The following is a 20,976-nucleotide window of genomic DNA, read 5'->3' as shown; positions in this document are numbered from 1 at the left end:
GATTTCTTTAATTTTTAAATGATAGGGCAAAAAGACAAAAAAAAATTGCATGTGTTAATGAGCATGAGCGTTGATTTACTGTTGCTGAGCTGCCAATAAACCCTCAGCATTAAATGTAAAGCATTGTTTTATAAACAGCAGCATAGAGATCTACAACACTACATGGCTTACAATTACAGGCTAAATCATGGCACACAATACAAATGAATGCCTGCTAACTAAATTCAGTATCAGCTCTCTGTGACATACTAGATCATGAATTATACTGATTATCTTAGAATACACACCATATTGAAAACTAGTAGTTCCAACATCTTCCGATGGGAACAATTCTTCACTATTTAGCAGTTAGGCAACGCAACAATTTTTGCAAATAGGAAAAATTTCACTATTTCTGTTTGTACCCTCCCAAAATAGTTACATTTTGATTTAAAACAATTGGCATCTCAACATCCAGATCAGTGGTAAAGGGAACCAAGTCTAATGTAGGCGACTACGCATACAGTAGAGTTCAACGTTGCATCTTAATTTCAATGTTTCTATAAGGTGGCATATTTTGGATGAGAAATTAATGAAAGCCAATGTCAAAATGAATGCAAAGGATACAACACGATGGTAAGGGAGTTTGTGAAATGTACCAACCAACATCAATCTTACAACCAGCTAAAATCAAAACTGCCATGGTTGATGAAACCAGGCAAGGGTTTAAATATTCAATTGCTTGTAATACAATCCACTGATGGGACATGGATAACATTTTAAAAAACGTAAAATAACCTTACTGTTAGAAGAATAATGCTGGGTGGTTTCATGGGATATTCAGGTGGAAGGACAATTCGGCCATGGTATACACCACCATCAAAGTCAGAATCTGGAGGACCTCTGACAGTGAAATGCCATTCAAATAGATTATCCTAAAAATGAAGAACAAAACAATGAGATTACAAATGGCAACATGAGCATGTTTTTATTCATATTAAGTCATAAGAAGGTACAGGGAAAGTCACGAAAGGTAGAATATGTTTGCAATTAAGTATGCAAGTGTTTATCCACATGGGAAGATAAGCAGCATTCACTTTTTAGTGTCATGACTAAATCATTATGCTGCACTTTTTAAATACACCAAGCGTTTCACAGAGCTATTTGTTCCAAAAGATATAAGCTTCCAACTCTCTAGCCCTTAGATATTCATTGTCCCTCCCCAGCCCCTGAATTAGCCAGAGTGATCCTATATCTGGACTAATTTCACTTACCCAGTATCCAAAATCCATTAATCACTAAAGACCAGAGTCAAAGCCAGAGGCCAGTAATTAGTAGAATTCTTGGCTGCTTATTCCTCTTTTTAACTAGACAAGAACTAAGGCCACTGATGTCCCCGTGGGAGTACGTTGTGCCTGGGAGCACACTGGAAAAAACATTGTAATGATGGGCAACTGTGGGCTAAGATCACCAGTCATTGGAAGAATCTGCTATATCTATGGCTTGAAATTTGTTCTCTGTAGCATAAGACAGCTTCTGATTGCAGCTCATGGTTCACTTCACAAGCCTGTCAGCAGAGACTTCCACTAATTTAATGGTATTTCCCAGTATGATGCACCCAAGTTGAGTATTTGAATTAATTTTGTATTCCATAACAGCTCTAAAATCTCAGCCTATACACTCACTTTTAATGAATTCTACTGTAATATACTGTTCAATCATATTAAAAAAACAAATTGCATGTTGTAAGTGAAATTACAAATCATAACACACTGAATTATGACTACAGATAAAGTGATCTTGTTGAAACAATTGCCTCATGGAACCACAGGAACAAAAAAGTATAGGTAAGCTGCTACTGGGTACTTTTCTTTAAACTACTAGGTACTCGGTTCTATGGGATCTTTAAAACAAAAACCTCATCCATCACTTATGATCCAGCTATTTTTAAAAAACTTCCAGGAAAGACAATGTCTGTAATTCAGCCATTCATTACAATTTACTCAAACCAATCAATCTAAATTTTAAAAATAGTTTTAAAATAACAATATTAAAATTCAGGTGCACTTTCAAAAATGTAGAAAGCAAAAGGATAGACACTTAAAAGCCTGCTCTCTTAGGCAGCACCCAGAAAATGAAAAGCTCCACGTACTGGACAGTGTAGGAATGGTATGTTAGGAAAAGAGTACCATTTCTCCATACCATGAGCAAAAACACACCAGATAATTCTTTCGAGTTTTAAAAGTCTCACCTCCAAAGGCTGAGCATGGTACTGCTCTGTGGGGTCTTTTAGTTCTTGTGCTTCTTTCATTAAACGCTTAACAGCTTTAAAATTTAAAAAAAAGATAATTCAACATCAAATACAAAACCTCCATAATGGTGTAAACAAGCAACTGAGAGTTTTAGATCACTGAACATCATATTTTGATGACTATATTTTACATTATTTTAAAAATGCTAAATCTGGAGCAAGTGTTATAACTTAATCACTTTATTCAAATGTAGAAAACAATTAAAGCAATTAAAATCAACGCACACAAAATGCTGAAAGAACTCAACAGGTCAGGCAGCATTCACGGAAATGAACAAACAGTCAATGTTTCAGGACAAGACCCTACTTCAGGTCCAAGAGGACCTCAACCTTGTCACAGGGTCAAAGGGTAAAGGTCAGAATGAGAGTGGTCCACCGATCCTCCAGGTTCGAGGTTTCAGCTCAGGGGCAACAACCCTGACTGGTCAAAACAAATTGTTACAGAAACAGTAATGAAGAATCCTGTATCTATGTACGATGGTATTCCTTAGTCTCCATAAGGTATTTGCATGACTGATTGTACTGAAAACTGAGGGGTAGCTACTGGCCCAATGAAGGAAACCCTGAACACCACCAAGACCAAGACCAAAATTGTTTTTTGGAATGTACGAACCATGTATAACACTGGCAAGCTAGCACAAATAACTGCAGAAATGCATCTGTTACAACCTACATATACTGGGCATCAGGAAAAGCAGATGGACAGTGTCCGGCAGATTAAAGGCAGCAACTGTTGAAACAGTTTTATACTCAGGAAGGAAAGATGGTCAGCATCATGATAGTGCAGCTGTCATTTTGAAGAGGGGCATTGAGAAGTGCTTGCTGGAGTAGAAACCAATCAACAGTAGGCTGATCAGAGTCAGGCTAAAAGGGAAGCAAATGAACATGACTGCGATCCAGTGCTATGCTCCAACTAACGATTGTGACATTGAAGAAAAGGACATCTTCTACAAACAGCTGCAATCAGAGATAGATTTAAGACTGTGTCATGACATCATCCAAATGCCAAAGTTTGGAAATAACAACTCACACTTCACTAGGGTCATAGGCATGTATGGATGTGGAATGATGGATAACAATATTTGACAAAGTGGTCCTGCAATTTACAACGGGTCCACCAATGTAGAGGCCGGCTGGTGGCATAGTGGCATCAGTGCCAGACTTCGGAGCGAAGGCTCCCGAGTTTGAATCCAACTGGTTCGTTTGCATGCTTTCGATCCGTGCTGGGTTGAGCGTCAAGCTAGCAACTCGGCCTCGTAAAAACAAGAAAGCCTGCTAAAAAAGAAAGCCGTCACGATGGCATCCCGATGACTCCACTGGGAGTTAAGGGCTTTCTTCTTCTTCTACCAATGTAGAGGAGGCTCCAATGGTAGCATGAGACATAATAGGTGACCCCAGCGGATTCACAGCCGAAGTGTTGCCTCACCTAAAGGACTGTTTGGGGCCCTGAATGGAGTTGAGGAAGGATGTAAATAGGCAGGTATAGCACTTTGGCCGCTTACAGGATGGAGATTAATGGGGAGGGACAGATGGGACAAAGGAATCATGGAGAGAGCAATCCCTGTGGAAAGCAGGGTAAGGTAAAGATGTGTATGGTGGTAGGATCCCTTTGGAGAAGGTGGAATGTGTTGGATGCGGAGGCTCATGACGTGGTAGATAAGAACATGAGAAACTCTATCATGTTAGGATAGTGGGAAGATAGGGTGAGGGAGGGTGTCCAGGAAATGGAGGAGCTGCAAGTGAGGGCAGCATCAATAGTAGAGGAAACCCCATTCTTTGAAGAAGCAGGATATCTCCGATGTCCTGGAAAGGAGAACCTCATCCTGTAAACAGAAGTGGTGGAAGACAAAGGAACTGAGAAAAGGGTATAGCACATTGTTACAGGAGACAGGGTGGGAATAAGTATAGTCAAGATAACCATGGGAATTGACAGGCTTATAAAATATGTCAGTAGACTGGCTCCAGATATGGAAACAAGAGATTGAGAAAGATGATAGAGGTGTCAAAAATGGACCAGGTGAATTTAAGGGCGGTAGAAGTTGGAGCCATAGTTGATGAAACTGACGAGCTCGGCACGGGTGCATGAAGCACCACCAATACAGTTGTCAATGTAATGCAGGAAGAGTTGGGGAGCACTGCCGGGGAAGGCTTAGAACATAAGACTGTTCAACGAAAAGGCAGGCATAGCTGGGCCCATGTGAGTTCCATGGCTACCCGTCAAGTCTAGAGAAAGTGGGAAGAGTCGAAGGAAAAATTGTTGAGGGCGAGGACCAGTTCTGCTAGAAGAAGGTGGGTGGGAGTGGAGGAGAACCGGTTGGTTCTTTTATTGACAAAGAAGCGAGGAGCTTTAAGGTCTTCTTTTTGGGGGATAGAAGTATATAGGGACAGGACATCCATGGTGAAAATGAGGCAGTCAGGGCCAGGAAATTGAAACTTAGTGAGGAGGTAGCACGAGAAGTGTTGCAGATGAAGGTGGGAAGGGATTGAAACAAGGGGGATAGAATGGAGTCGAGATATGAAGACACGAGCAGGAAGACACAATGGGCCTACCCAGATAGTCAGGTTTGTAGCAAATAAAATGATAGGATTACAAGGGACTTAACTGAATAGCACATTGCCATTTGCAATGTGACTTTCAATCCAACAAGAGCAGCTCGAGTTAACCAACCTTATTAACATAGGCAAAATTATACCATTTCCCACAATAGCATCAATGTGGATAAAATGATGCCCTGCAAATATTTTCAAAGAACTAGAAATCTCCTTCTTTGCTTGCTTGGCCTGTAACTATCAGCTAATCCACTGCTGAATCCTCTGTTCATGTACGTTTTGTTGTTCCTTTCTGTGGCTTGTGGCACATCAGGTGAAACTTGGCCGTTTATTTAGTATTTCTTTCTGTTTTTTTAAAAATAAGGCCGAGTTGCTAGCTCGGATGACATCCATCCCAACATGGATGGAAAGCATGTAAGGAGCCAGCTGGATTCCAACCCCGGACCATGCACCTCAAAGCCTGGTGCGGATGCTGCTACACTACTAGCCGATGTATGCTTTCCCTCCCAATCATCCTGGTGTCATCCCACCTAACCACTTCTTGAGCTCATCAAAAGTTCTGTAGCCTGCACCTTACCTCACACAAGGTCCCAGCATTCATCTAAGTTGACTTGAGTCAGAAAACATTTGTTTTAAGTTTATTGTCTTTTTTAATTCTAACTACAACCCCCTTCATTCCCAAGAGCTATTTGTACTGTTCTACCTCTGATATTCTGTTTATCCTCAAATTTTACTTCATCTCACATGGTGACTGAAACCTCTCCAGCGCTTTCTTTCCAGATAATCTTTACAGTATCCCTTTAACTAAACTTTCAGTCACATTTTTAAAAAACTCCTTTTGTGGCTTGGCCTCGTAACTACTTTGATAACTCCTGTGAAGCACCTTAAGCTACCCTGCTAGATTAAAGCTGTTGCTGTGGCAGTTTCTACTGCTGATATCAATCAAAATGTTTCTGTCTTAGGTAAAACAGTATATTTACAATGCTTCCAGCTCACCCATCAGATAGTTGTTCAGCCTGCCCAACTTCAGATCCCATAAGTGGACAGCTTAGTCCATGACCTGTGGCCACCATGTATGTCAACTTGTCAAACAAACAAAGCTTAAAAACAACTCAAGCAACTATGTGATACAGGGATAGCAAAACAACAGGAAGAAGATTTATTTGGAGATTTTGACCCAGGAGGTGGCTGCATTCATTAGATTAAGTTGTGCTTTACATTTGATTAATGAACACAGGTACTTGTCACACAAGTACAGGAATCTCAAAGGTGGAGAAGCTTCAGCTCACACAGTGACAAAGGAATTTGCTGTGTGAATTGATGAAAGACTTTAATAATGATAGAGAAACTGATTACAGTGTTTAATAGTAAAGGTGAAAAACTAGAAAGCAAAAGGAATTTGTTAGTTTTATATCCTATACTTGCTAGAACAGACTGAAATCTATGATAACCGAAAAGTGCATGGTACAAATCACAAACTGGCCAATGACACATTTCTGAGAAACTTCCTGAAGGAAGGTCACCTCTTCCAGCAAGTGACATAGGAAGGGACTTTCCACTATGTCAGCCATCTATTGTATTGCTTTCAGCACTGTTGCCCAACAGTATTGTGGGTATAGTAACACCAGACAGAATGGAACAGCTTAATAAAGCAGCTCATTAACATCTTCTCAAAATCAATTATGCATGGTCATTAAATAATAGTGTTCCTGACAGTAGTTAAACACCTGGAATTAATTTTAACAATCCAGAATAGAATTTAGCTGTTTCTGCAAACTACCAAGTTTGAAGCAATTAACCACAGCAAATCCACAATCACAACATCAAAAAACAGGCAAGGACAACCCGAAGATGAAACCAAATTGCTGGTAGAACTCATTGAGTCATGCCTCCATGACAAATATGTCTATACTACCTCTAAATACCATCTTCCCACCATATCAAATGGAACCACACACATTTTCATACCAACCCAGAAGCCTGGCTACAATAAATTAATGTAAGAAAAAAGAACAGGAAATAAATCATTCTAACTAAATAATATATATTAAGAACACATGGCAAAAAAAAATAGTCTGAATTTTTTTTTAACTTATGGAAATATTCAGCAGGTCAGGAGCATCAGGAGGGAAAGTTAATATTTCAGATTGATATGACTTTTTATTGGAATTATGCAAGGTAAGAAAAGGAAACATTTAATGTTGCAAAGGCAAAGTAGGGAACAAAGGATCTACATCCTATCACACATTCCAGGAGAAGATGGATGACAGTTTTATTAGCACAGAGGGATCTGTCCTTTAACACTGATTTGTCTGGAGGTGGTGTAAATAGAGGAAAAGAAATAAAAATTTCAGAGTGTAAGTAACATTATTGAAATAATAAATCCGCACTTCTTGGATCTGCACTCCCTTTTCGTACATCTAAACTAATTGCTAATCCTGTCATCAGGGCCACCCTGAGAGTGTGGTCTCAGTTCAGAAAGCATAGTGGTCTCCATGCCTTCTCTCTTTCAAGTCCTTTTCTACATAATCATCTCTTCCAGCCTTCTATACATGATTCAACATTTCAAGACTGGTACAGAAAGGGCATCAGATGCTTTAAAGATCTTTTTTTAGACAACTGTTTTGCATCATCTGAACAACTGTCTGCAAAGTTTAATCTACCCAACACTCATTTCTTTAGATATTTGCAAATTGGACATTTTATCCACCCTCTGATACCAAACGTCCCTGAGACACCCGACACAAACTTCACTGATTTGTTTCTGTGTATGAATCCATTGCGTAAAGGTCCAATATCTATTATCTGTGACAAGCTGGCGGCTCTGAAGCAAGCCCCTCTTGACAAAATTAAAACTGCCCGGGAGCAAGATTTAAATTTTTCAATGTCAGAGGATGTATGGGATGAAGTCCTCAAATTAGTTAACTCAAACTCTTTCTGTGCCCACCACTGCCTGTTACAATTCAAGGTCATACACAGGGCCCATGTCTAAAACTAAATTATCTCGCATTTACCCAGATGTTAATCCCTGTTGTGACAAATGCAAAAGGGGCTAGGTTTCCCTTATCCATAGGTACTGGATATGCCCTAGTTTGGAAAAATACTGGAAAGATGTCTTCCAAACTCTATCCCAAATACTTAATTACAATCTGGAACCTAACCCTATGATTGCCCTTTTTGGCACCTCCAGAGAGGTGGACAAGCACCTAAGTTTGACTAAATGTCGCTCACTGTCTTTTGTCTCTCTGTTGGCCAGGCACACAGTTTTGGTCAAGTGGAGGGATGCTGCCCCACCCACCCACGCTCAGTGGCTCAGGGACATCATGTCCAGTCCACACCTTGAGAAGATCCACTACTCAATCCTCAATTCAGAAATAAAGTTCCAAAAGGTGTGGGGACCATTTCTTGAATATTTTCAAAATTCCCAGCTAAACTAAAGGTCCATTCTTTCTCCCTTTCCATCTAATTTCACATAGATTACACACTCTCAACTTCCTCCTAAATCTTTCTTCTTTCACCTTACGTCCTCTAGTTCTGGATTCCCCACATGATTTTACACACCTCTATAAAAATAACCTCTCAGTCTTTCTACACTCTAAGGAATAAAGTCTTAGCTTGTCCAACCTCTCCCCTATATCTTTTGCAGGTAAGCAAAATTGAACACAGTACCCCAAGTGTAGCCTCATCAGCATTCTGTACAACTGCACCATAACCTCTTCATTTTTACATTCAATGCCTTGGCAAACAGTCTTCTTCACCACACCATCTACCCATGACAATACTGCCCAGGGCCATGCCATTCATTGTCACAGTCCTATCAAGAACTGACACTCCAAAGTCCAACCCCTCACACATATCCAAATTAAATGCTATCTGCCATTCTCAGCTGATCAACAGCCCCCTGTAATTTCTGATAACCTTCTTCATTGTCCACTATACTACCTATTTAAGGTGTCATCTGCAAGCTCAGTAACTTGTACATTCTTATCCAAATCATTGACATAGATGACAAAGACCAATGAGCCACTCACCAATCCCTGAGGCACACCACTATTCTTAGAAACAACCTTCTACCATCATGCTCTGCCATGTACAGGTGTCCCCCATTTTTCGAACATTCGCTTTATGACACCTCGCTGCTACGAAAGACCTACATTAGTTACCTGTTTTTGCTAACAGGTGTTTTCACTGTAACGAATAAAGGCAGCACGCGTGCCAAGCAGCCAAGTTCCTCCCCCGGAACTGCATTCAAGCTGGCATTGCTTAAACACATGCCTGTGAGCATCTGTGCTTTATGTCGATTTATTTTGTGCATCCGTTAGCAAGATGAGTTCTAAGGTATCGGAAAAGCCTAAAAGAGCGCGTAAGGGTGTTACACTTAGCATAAAACTAGACATAATAAAGCATTTCGATCGTGGTGAATGAAGTGAGTTTGGCTAAGGAGGCTGGGTTTGTGGAAGTTGACGAAGATGATGTTGAAGGGGTTTTGGCATCCCATGACCAAGAACTCACAGATGAAGAGCTGATGAAGAGGAAAGGATAACAATTGAAACCGAACACAGTAGTGAACAGCCCAAAAGTGAAGTCGTCCAGGAACTGAACGGGAAGCAATTGCGTGAGATTTTCACTGCGATTGACAACGTTGCAATGATTGCAGAAAAGTATGACTTTAATTTTGAAAGGGTACGTAGGTTTAGAGCATATTTGCAGGATGGTTTGAGTGCTTACAAAGAACTGTATGATAGAAAAATGCGCGAGGCTAAGCAGTCACGCATACTGTCGTTTTTCAAGCCTTCCATATCAGCCACAGCAGATGATGAACCTCGACCTTTCAACATCAAGGCAGGCAGACATAGAAGATGACCTGCCTGCCCTGATGGAAACAGACGACGTTGAGATAACACCCCATTCTCCCACCATCCCAACCTCCAATGACTCAGCCTAACACAATGCGGTCACTGTCTTCCCGATTTCGGTAAGTGAAACTACACTGTACATACATTATTTCTACTTTATATAGGCTGTGTATTTTTATGTGTTATTTGATATGATTTGGTAGCTTCATAGCTTAAAGGTTACTGGAAAGAGTGCTTCTGCCGAGAGCGCTTGCGTGAGATTTTCGCTGCGGTGGACAGTACTGAAATGATTGCAGAAAAGTATTCTTACTTTAGATAGTCTGTGTATTTATCAGATCATTCCTGCTTTTACTATATATTACTATTATTTTAGGTTTTACGTGTTATTTGGCATGATTTGGTAGGTTATCTGTTGGGTCTGCAAACGCTCACAATTTTTTCCCCATATATAAATAAATGGTAATTGCTTCTTCACTTTACGACATTCTGGCTTACGAACCATTTCATAGGAACTATCTACCTTCAGATAGCGGGGGAAACCTGTATCCGATTAGCCAGCTCACCCAAGATCCCATGTGATCAGGACAGCCAATCATGTGGAACCTTCTCAAAGGCCTCTCTGAGGAGTTTTGACTAATACTATAAAATTAAAACAAAAATTCACATCTGCAATTTGTCATAAAATATTTTACCACATAATTTGCTTTAGCATTAAGTACAATTTTCTTTTAACATACTCCATCTTCTATTACATTTTTATTAATTAGATAACATTAACTCCTGTGGATCCAGATCTGCTTTAAGCAAAACAGCAGAAAATAGATACTTAGCAAGTTGCACAGTGAGGATCTACAAGTGCGGTTCATCTAATTTTCCTCCTTATCAGTGGAGTACACAGAGACTGCTTTGTAAAACTGTGAAATCGTTACCCATAACCACTATCAACAAAATGTGAATGTTGACCAGTAGTAACCAGAAATCACAAACTGGCTGTTCAGAAATAAAGCAGTGCTGAGAAGCCACATGACTTGTGAGTTACAAAGAAACACTTCAACACATTTTGAGAGAAACATTCTCCCAGATCTCCCACAGAAATTCCAGCAATTTTGTAAAGCTATTGGCCAGACATTTACATTTGCAAGTGTGGACATTTGGAACATTTGGGTTAAACTGAAAGTGCAACTTCCTCAAAGTTGATTGCTGGGAATTACCAAATGCCTTCTTTTGAGAGTGAATGGAATACTTTTGTAGGCACAAACTTCAAGTTATCCTTAATAGCTATTGAATTTGCACTAGTTTAGATCTGGTACACATTTACCAATCCTATCCATATGAAGAATGTGAAGGAGACAGGCATATTGAATTTACTCTCAATGGCTACTTTATTGGGTACACCTGCTCGTTAATGCAAATACCCAATCAGCCAATCATGTGGCAACAACTCAGTGCATAAAAGCATGCATACATAATCAATATGCTCAGTTGCTCAGACCAAACGTCAGAAGGGGAAGAAATATGATCTAAGTGACTTTGATCATGGAATGATAGTTGTCGCCAGACAGGATGATTTCAGTATCTCAGAAACAGCTGATCTAGGATTTTCATGTACAGTGTTGATAGTTTACAGAGAATGGTGTGAAAAACAAAAGATATCCATTGAACAGCAATGCTGTGGGTGAAAATGCCTTGTTAATGTGAGATCAGGGGAGAATGGCCAGACTGGTTCAAGTTGACAGGAAGGTGACAAGAATTCAAACAACCAAGTGTTACAGCAGTGGTATGCATAACAGCATCTCTGAATGCACAACACATCAAACCTTGAAGTGGATGGGCTGCAGCAGCAGAAGATCACAAACATACACCGAGGCCCCTTTTTACTAGGTACAAGAGGTACCTACTAAAGTAGTGGTTGCCAACCCATTGATCGCGATCGACTGGTCAATCTTTGAGACTTTCCCAGCAGATCCCGAAAAAAAAAGAGAAAAATAAATACACAAATACTGTTGAGAGATTGTTTCCGGGTTGTGGGGTTTTAGTTCCGTTCTTTCTGCCCAGTGCGCATGCGTGTAGCTCCCCCACCATGCACTGGTCCCCAACCACTGGGCCGCTAGGAAACAACGAGTCAGCTGCACCTTTCCTCACTCCCTGTCACACTCACTGTTGAACTTGAACGCACGCAAGGTCATTACCCAAGTGCGTCAGGGATCACTGGTTGGCCTTGGATAACCGGCTGCTTCGTGCGGCCGGCGAGAAGTGCCATTGCTACCGGCCTGGAGCGCGGACAGCTGGGTGCCGCCTCTGAACCTGTTTAGCACACCGAATGTTCATGGGGAACCTGGTGCTAAAATATTTGCAGATGACCTAATTCAGGCTCAGGGTTCTGTAAGTAGCAGAGCAGCTACTGCACTGCGATCTACTGAAACAAACTTTTGTCAGCCGATAGATCCTACGAGGGGGGCGGGCGCGGGCCTGTCACACTCCTCGCTCGCTCTCTCCGGACTGCAACCTCCATGGCCCCGGTACGGGAACAGACGCACTAGACCAAGGCAGCGGGCGGGCAGGAGGCTGTCTAATGAGGCAATGAAGCCCTCAAAACTGCTTCGGTACCGAGTCCAAGCACCCTGTATTTAAATACAAACACGCTGAGTTTTTTTCCAGCATTAAAAACGTGAGCAAGTGGGACAGCAGGGAAGTGCTGAGAGCCACGTAAACTAAATTGCAGAATAGACTGGACATAAGGAACCTGCTTCGAGTATCGCTGTATTCTGGTCATGTTTAACAGCACCCCCCCCCCAACCCCCGTCGGCCGGTCCACAAGAATATTGTTAATATTAAACCGGTCCGCAGTGGAAAAAATAGGATGGAGACCCCTGGTGCTCATACATTATTTCTACTTCCAGGTTGCAGGGTTTTACTTCCGATCTTTTCTGCCCCAGTGCGCATGCGTGTAACTAATCAATTTGGAGTCGATCTTGCCTTTCACTAAGGCCGAGGTAGGGGATCTTGGGCTTCAAAAGGTTGGTGACCACTATACTAACTAAAGTGTCTACTAGAGTGTATGAGTGTTTAAGTATATTTCAATGTTTAATAGATTTTGGATATATCTGTGGCATTCACAAACATTCATCTCTTAAAGTTTCTGAAAAGTGGGATAATTGTGAACATGGTACTTGAGGCAATTTTGAAGACTTGTAACTTGCAAATAGCAAAGCTGTGCTCTGTTAAAGAGGTAATCCAGCAATTGAAATTCAGCTGCAGGTAGAAACTACTTTAAAGGGGATGTGAAATGCAAACCTGGACAGCATGCTTGCTCACTACAGGATCAATGGAACACTGAAGCTTCATAATGGATATTGACAAAATACAATTTGTCTTCCAGTGGATGAACAGAATTTGCATTTCTTTGTATTCATATTACAATCAAATGTGGTGGTGTAACTTCAATGCAAAATTATTTATAATTTTCTTTAAAATGTTCAATAACAATGAAACTAGCAAAAAACTTTACAAAAATAAAGCCATTTCTTAGACAAAAATAGCCTTGGTTGGTTATCGATTTCATATTAAGTTGCTTAGCCCCAGCTGTAACTGACCACAGACTTCACAAACTAGTCAACACACCTGGGACTCTATCAGAAACAGTACATATCACTATATTTAAGCTTTTATTTGCCTTAAGTAGCTGGCAAATGCAGAGAATTGTTGTGTGTAATACTATATATCTATTACTATATATATCTATATATCTTAAAATAAACAGTTCAGTTATCCCATCAGCAGCCCTTGTAATGATAAGTGTATGACAAATCATACGAGCTGCTGTCAAATACACAAGGTTTCTTCTTTAAAACTTTGATGAACGATTCCAAATGATCATAATTGCTAAGGAGTGCCAATGTTCAGCAGGAGTACACACAAAAATTCTATGATGTTTGGATGATGTATTCTAATGACTTCCAGTGTTTTTAGTTTCTTTGCAAAGGGAGTCAATTCGATTCAATGTTCCCTTAGAGCATATATGTCAAACTCAAGGCCCGCGGGCCAAATCCGGCCCGTGGTGGAATTATCTTTGGCCCGCGAGATAATATCTAATTACTATTACAGCTGGCCCCAGTAATCGAAGCGCCTATGGCGTATGATATGGCTAATGCTGAGTTTATTCAGGTACCAGGTTTTCAGGGTTTTTAGTGTTTATTCGGCAGTCTTCTTCATAAGAAACGGAATTTGTAAAGTGAAACACTTTGTAGTTATAGCAGAGACTGAGACACATGAGAGCAGGCTGAAAAAACGGAGGCAACGAAAGCTGCGTTCGCATGCGTCCGACTGATCTGGCCCGCATGAAGCTGCATTTTGCTCAATCCAGCCTGTGACCTAAAATGAGTTTGACACCCCTGCCTTAGAGTGGCAGCAGATGGTCGTCTCTCTGACTGAAGGCCTGTGTACTGGTATGCTACAGGGATTAGTGCTGGGTCTATTGATGTTTATCATCTATATTAATGCTTTAAATGATATCATTAACTGAATCAACAAATCTGTGGATGAGGACATAGTGGACAGCAAGGAAGGCTTTCTAAGCTTGCTGTGGGATATGGACCAGCTGGGAAAATGGCACATGGAATTTAATGGACACAACTGTGAAGTGAAGGACAAACCAGTGAATGGCCGGGCACTGTGAAGTATGGTAGAACAAAGGGACCTGGGAATACAGATGCATGATTCCTTGAAAGTGGCATCGCAGATAGATAGGTTCATAAAGAGAGTCACTGACACATGGGCTTTCATAAATCAGGGCATTGAATACTTGGAACTTGAATTGTGAACAGAATTTGGGATGTTATATTTAAGTTGTATAAGACATGGGCGAGACTTGAAAGAGTACAGAGAAAATTTACAAGGATGAGATATAGGAACAGGCTGAATAGTTCGTACTTTATTCACTGGAGCACAAGAGAATGAGGGGAGATCATAAATAGATATACAAAATTATGAGGTGTGTAGATAGGGTGAATGATTCCAGGCCTTTTCCCCTCAGGTTGGATAAAACTAGCACTAGTTCATAGTTTCAGAATGAAAGGTAAAATATTTATGGGAAGCTGAGGGGAAAGTTCTTCACTAAGATCGTGGTGCGAATGTAGAATGAGCTGCCAGGGGAAGGCAGATGTTTGTTTGGATAGGTACATGGATGAGAGAAGCTGTGGTCCTGATGTAGGTAGATGGGACTAGGCAGAAGACCAGGCTAGTATGGACTAGATGAGCTGAAGGGACTGTAATACTCTATGACTTGATGTATGTGTTAAGAATCCATTTCCCAGATTCCTACACACTTTAATTCAAGTTCCACCTGAGAAGTTTTATACAACATTTTACACAATAGGAACTAATTTTATTTGGACATGTCACCATTTCTGTTGTGTTTTAAGTTATTTATTAATTTAATTTCATAAATTAGCTGTAATCAACTGAAAAGGAATAAATGAACATGATGCATTCGATACCATACACAGATCTCCAATGTCTCCTAGATAATACAAGCTATAACATTTCCCATTATCACATTTATTCTAATGCAGGAATATTTACACAAGTAACTATAGCTTGCATTTCATCAGTATCTATAATTATTGAAAGTTGAATCTAAAATTAAAACCTATGCAGAAACACAGTAAAGTTTATCTTAAACAACATTTTTAATATATCCTTTCACTGCTGCGTTAATAAGTTACTTTAGAAATGCAAAGGAACAGCCAGTTAGTGGAAATATCATTACCTAGGGTTGAATTTTGGATAGGCAATTGGTACAGTTCAAGAGGGAATTATGAAAATAGAAGGAAAGGTACGGTGTGATTCTGAAACAGGATACAGATTGAGTGACAGGGTGAGAACCTAGTAAACAAGAGTTTAACATGAGAAAGCACGAGGTAATGCACTTTGGTAAAAGGAAGCAAAAGGTGGATTATCATCAAGAAGGAGAAAGAATACCGATGACTGATGTTCAGAGAGAATTCGTTATTCTAAATCTAACGATAAAAAAGTCATCAGGTCAAGAAGTCAAACAATATGTTTGCCTTTATAAAGAAGTATTTGGAATTTAAGAACAAGGTGGTTTTGTTACTGCTGTACAGTGAAAGCAAGGTCACTGTCCAAAGGATTTCACCATCACTGAGATGACAGGATTGTCCTATCAAAAAAGGCTAGACAGTTTTTTTGGCTCTGTATTCTTTGGAGTTTATAAAAGATGAAGGATAACCTTACTCAAACATACAGAATCACAGGAGGTCTCAACAGTCTAGATGTTGGTATATTTTCACAAATAAGAGAGTCAAGAACAAGGGGGAGATAACTACAGTGAAGTGTTAATTCATTAAACTCCAGATGCGTGGACATTTCCGCTCTAACAGAATGGTGAATCTCTGGAGCTCTCTGTCTCCTGTGGGTGCTGGAGACCAGATCATTGGCAAGACTCAATGGTGGAGATGGCTAAATATTTTAAAGATTGACTAATAGCGGGGCAAGCTCGAAGGACCTGGTGGCTCGTCTTCTTGTGCTCTTGGAAGAAAGATAATAAGATTGTTTAAACTGTAACACATGCAACATTTGTGGGAGGACCTCATGTCTTGTATCTCCTGACCAGTTTTCCAAGCCTCCGTTGGTCAGGGTGAACGATGGATGTTGCGAGCTAGCTGTCTAGATTTGCAAGCCTGGGAGGTACAATGTGGAGAGCAAGCTGTTGCCCGTGTAAGCAGTTCCCCCTTTCCTCGCAGCTGATGAACCCAAAGGAACAGCAGAGACCAATACAGCTTTCACCAGCAACGTCGCAGGAGATGCCAGTCAGCGTTAAACTCAACCTAAGACTGCCTTAAGGACTCCAGCTCTGGATTTCCCCCTCGGGGTTTACTCCCCGGAGGTTTAAGATCAGAGTTTTCCTTCTCCTCAATGAGCTGCCAACCACGACTGACGAGTCCCATCTGCCCGAAGCGACTGTAACCCGCCACTACGCCGTGTCCTGTAGGTAGAAATGGTCCCGCCGGACTTAGTTGCTAAACCACACGTACGTGAAGGCCAGGAACTGGTCTTGGTTGTCAGAGGCTATTTGAGTTTCTTAGGGTTGTTATAGTCAGGGATAAGCTCCCCCTATGTATTAAATTTCCCAAATGGCATGTGCCTCAAATAACCTCAGACCAATTATAAAGATGTACAAATAGGTGATTACAGTATTCTGATCCAGAATTTTACCATGCAGTTCACTAGCCCGTGAACAGTTTACTCCAGTGCGATGAGATCAAGCAGCCGTATCTTTGCAGACATTTGACACTCCTCCCTCACTGATTGACCTCATCGACGTTTAACTGAATGAAACCAGGGCTCAATGACAGCGCTAAGATAGAGCCAGAGCCCGTGTGCGGAAATGGACCCCGATGCCTTCCTTGAACGGAATTTCCCTGAGCCGGCCTGGGGAAGGAGTGGCCGTACTTCGCTCGGTGCCAATCGGAACCTGACCGGCTTTTTACACTGAGCTACCTCAATGGCAGGAGTAAAGGAGGACAGAACCCCAGAGGTTGAGTAGCCTCTGCCCGGAATCTACTCTTTTGGGAAACGGGGACATTGCAGTCAATGTTTTTTTTTAAAACGATGTCACTCACCCGGGTTCCTCAGGTTGTACTGACCCTCCATGTTGATGCTGCTGACGTCGCACCTCGCCCGCGAGCTCTCGCGAGATGCACAGCCACACAGCCTAACCCCGCCCTCGGCCCGGCGCGACCAATCCGGTGGCACCTCACCCCACCTGACCCATCCAAATGGAGCTGGCGGGCACCACAACAACCGAGCTGACGCTGTCTTCTAAAGACACCGCCCCGGGAGGTGGGGTGCTTGGCCTACTAGGACGTGGCTGACGAGGAGCTGGCTTTGAACCGAGGCCGCACCCCCTTCCTGCCGCTCTCCTCCAATAACGTCCGGGCTGTCAGCAGGTTCCATAGTGGTACGGCTTGGCTACGTCCTCATCCTCTGGCATCTTGTCAACCCAGTAACAGACTACAGTACTGTCAGTCACAATGAGTGATGCCCCTTTTCAAAAAGATACACAGCATACCTGCTGAGTTCCTCCAGCATTCTGTGTGTGTTGCTTGGCATCCAGCATCTATTACTCTAAAAAACACAAAATGCTGGCAGAACTCAGCAGGCCAGACAGCATCTATGGGAGGAGGTTTCGAAACCCTGGTTTCGGCCCGAAACGTCGTTATTACCTCCTCCCACAGATGCTGTCTGGCCTGCTGAGTTCTGCCAGCATTTTGTGTTTCTTATTTATTTCCAGCATCTGCAGATTCACTCGTGTTATCTATTACTCTACTTCGTTTACCCACACAAGATTTTCAGATGACGAGAAATAGACGATTGCCGTTACTTAAATTTGCCTAAAAGACGCGTTGGTACCATCCAACCCAAAAGATCGTTGGTCACTTTAGAACTAATTTTAGTATTAAACTGGCAAGGAACAACACGCGTAATAAGCTTATGAATATATTTTTAAAACATTTTATCGGGTTATGCTACTCCAGCATAAAGGCTTAACCTAACGTGTTTAACATAAGGATAATCTTGAGTTTATCATATTTTGTGAGCCTTCTTATCAGGAGAAATTTGTTTTCCTTTAACGAGGGGGAGGTAAAATAAACAAAAAAAGAATCCAATGTGATTTTGTTTATTTAGTGTTTCGTGTACTTGCAATTATGACCAATCAAACTTTACAATTTCACATCGAAGGAGGTTGATGTCTTTAACCTAATTAACGATCTGGTACATGGAATTTGTATGAGTTCCACGGCTGTATATTTAAAAAATTTTCAACATATAATGTTTCTCAGAATAGTATTGATAAATTGAAACCATTAGAATTTTAGTATACTCTATCATGACATTTTATCTACATCTATTTTTCAAACAATATAAAACAGTATTTTCCTTACTAATATTCTCAATGTTAGCCTTTGTGAAATATAGTACTGCAATTTCAAATAATCTGCCCAATCTATCGGCAGCAATGTAGTCAGGAAATATCACCATTTTAATTGAATCAAATGTCTCTGTTCTACTTACAGTTCAAAGACTAGCATGTTTAAAATCAGCAAATGTCTGTGGAGCACGGGAAGTTGAAACAAGAGGAAAAATGCAAAGTGCAAGAATGTGAGAGAAATCAGGAATACAAATGAAATTCAGCAAGGAAAACAGGAGGTGCTCAAGTACCTGCTCTGCCATTCAACAACAACTTGGCTGGTTTGTGATCTTATTTCATACATCCAACTTTGTTTTTTTATTCCCTTAATGGCTTTGATTAAAGTAAATCTCACAGTATCAGATTTAAAATGAATACTTAGTGTTTTGTCAGAGAGAAGTGACAAAATAATATAAATGACATTTTGACATATAAATGACAAAATGAAGCAAGAGAGAGAAGCTTTCTCAGTACTCTGCAAAGTAGGATTTCAGGAGAGAAACATTAGGCCTTGTTAGAATGTAAGCCACTGAAGGGAGAGAGGAAGCAAACATGAAAGCCTGAAAAGTGGGACTAAAACACAACAGGAAATCTTATCTACAAGAGCCATGTGTGTGAAGCCAACACTGATGAAGAAAGCAAGTAAAATTTGAAAAAAGTAAAAGGGGAGTGAATGGAAATGTTAGAGGAAGAAAAGTGGTGAGAAGGAGACATCAGATGAAGGGAAATAAAGAACAAAGCATCAAAAACACAAAATATTTTCACATTTTTCCAACAACAAAATTCAGAGGAAAGAGCAAGATAGGCTGAGAATTTTGAAGATGATTAAGTCAATTTAAATTGTTTAACTTCTCTGGCAAGTGTGAAGCTACACATGAACATGCATTTAGAAAAGGAATATGGAAGAGAAATGTGATTCCAATTATTCTATGTATAGGAGATACATATTGGCAGACCACTTTCCTTATTGTTTTATGAGTTGATGCATTAATACAAAATACCATACAAAATACTTTTCTTCTATCCAACAAACAATACTACTCTGTTATGTGTACATATAGTAATATTGATTGAGATGTTGTGTCTTCTATGATGGCATCCTATAATGGTTGACGACAGAGTTAAACTTTGGGACGTTCATAAAAATGTTTTATTGCTAGAGTTTTGTAAACCTGATGTACCATAGAGTTACTTAGGGAAAGAAACGGAAAAGATGAGAAGGAAATGAAGAACTGACAATCTAAGAGAAGAAGACTTATGAGTAATATGTCATTTTATGTGAAATTATCATCCCAAGTCGGTTAACAAAGAAAGCTATAATATATTTAATTATATTAAATTATTTTTCTAATAAGTTGCTACAATTTCAGCAGCTCAGCATAAAATAGCCATTCCATTTGTTTGCTATTAGAAATGTATTTGTAATATATATGGTTAAATATGATAAATACTGATTTTAGCATGTGCTAAAGAAAAATATACCTTTTACAAAGTGCTTGCATTCTCTATTGGAGTTAATGTCCTGAGCATCATTTTCATTCATGTCAGTGCATTGGCATCACAGTTTAGCTACTTAGAATCACTGAACGTGCTACTAGAAACAGTGTAGATGGCAGACATTATGACAAATGCCTGGGTGTGCCACTGGGGGTTACCAGTTTGTTTCTCTGCAGTCCTCTATGCTGCTTGCGGCACCTCAGCATGGTCGTGCGTACCTCAAAAATCTCATGAATAGCTTTGCGGAAACAATGAAAATTGTAGTCAATCAAACCTGCAGTGTAAAAAAAAGAAAACAAAAGGTAATCTAGTAAATGCCAAAAAGGCGTTATTCACAAACCTTCAAACTGTTTAACAGCAAGACTTTGTCAGCAGCACAATGGGTTCAGCAATGTTAACTCTGTTTTTCTCTCCATTAATGATGAATGATGGACCAAAGTATTTCCTACACTCTGTTTTTAGTAAATTATTTCTGGCTCATTCGAACTGTGCCAAGTGATGTGATTTATTATTGGAATTCACCCACTGGCTTCAAAGATAAAGTTGATATTTAAAGATCTGCACAACATAACTACAGAATCAGTGAGCAGAAAATCCCAAGTCCTGGCAGCTCATTGCTCTTAAAAGATTCGGAGTCTGCTTTTCCCTCCAGAAAGTCTGCCTGAGCTGCTGAATATTAACAGCATTTCATGTTGATATCCCTGACTTCCAGCATTCACAGTATTTTCCTTTAGTTAAAGAGTCAGCATGGTTTAGGTTTAAATGATTACCTTAAACTAAGAATTGCATGACCG

At 40.4% G+C, this 20,976-nt stretch overlaps 2 protein-coding genes across 3 annotated transcripts in view; both read right to left on the bottom strand.

The window, feature by feature from the left end:
• The window catches only part of ube2j1 (ubiquitin-conjugating enzyme E2, J1), a 40,612-nt gene extending 23,197 nt beyond the window's left edge, over positions 1-17,415 (bottom strand). The window contains exons 1-3 of one of the 2 annotated variants that reach the window (XM_073056385.1): positions 17,337-17,415; positions 2,231-2,304; positions 783-914 (exon numbers count right to left, since the gene is read on the bottom strand). In XM_073056385.1, coding sequence (XP_072912486.1) covers positions 783-914; positions 2,231-2,304; positions 17,337-17,367 — 237 coding nt within the window. In that variant the 5' untranslated portion in view covers positions 17,368-17,415. Of the gene's footprint in view, positions 1-782; positions 915-2,230; positions 2,305-16,929; positions 16,950-17,336 lie in introns of those variants that run through there. The other variant, XM_073056386.1, reaches the window with a different exon arrangement.
• A 2,525-nt stretch (positions 17,416-19,940) lies between these two features.
• LOC140733264 (ras-related GTP-binding protein D-like) overlaps positions 19,941-20,976 on the bottom strand; it is a 28,010-nt gene continuing 26,974 nt past the window's right edge. Inside the window, exon 7 of the mRNA XM_073056384.1 lies at positions 19,941-20,456. Within this exon, the coding sequence (XP_072912485.1) occupies positions 20,305-20,456 (152 nt within the window). The 3' untranslated portion in view covers positions 19,941-20,304. The remainder of the gene's footprint in view (positions 20,457-20,976) is intronic.

This window comes from Hemitrygon akajei, chromosome 9, assembly GCF_048418815.1.
Source record: "Hemitrygon akajei chromosome 9, sHemAka1.3, whole genome shotgun sequence".
NCBI lineage: Eukaryota > Metazoa > Chordata > Chondrichthyes > Myliobatiformes > Dasyatidae > Hemitrygon > Hemitrygon akajei.
The sequence above is the reverse complement of the archived record's forward strand: the minus strand, read 5'-3'. Positions and strand labels throughout refer to the sequence as shown.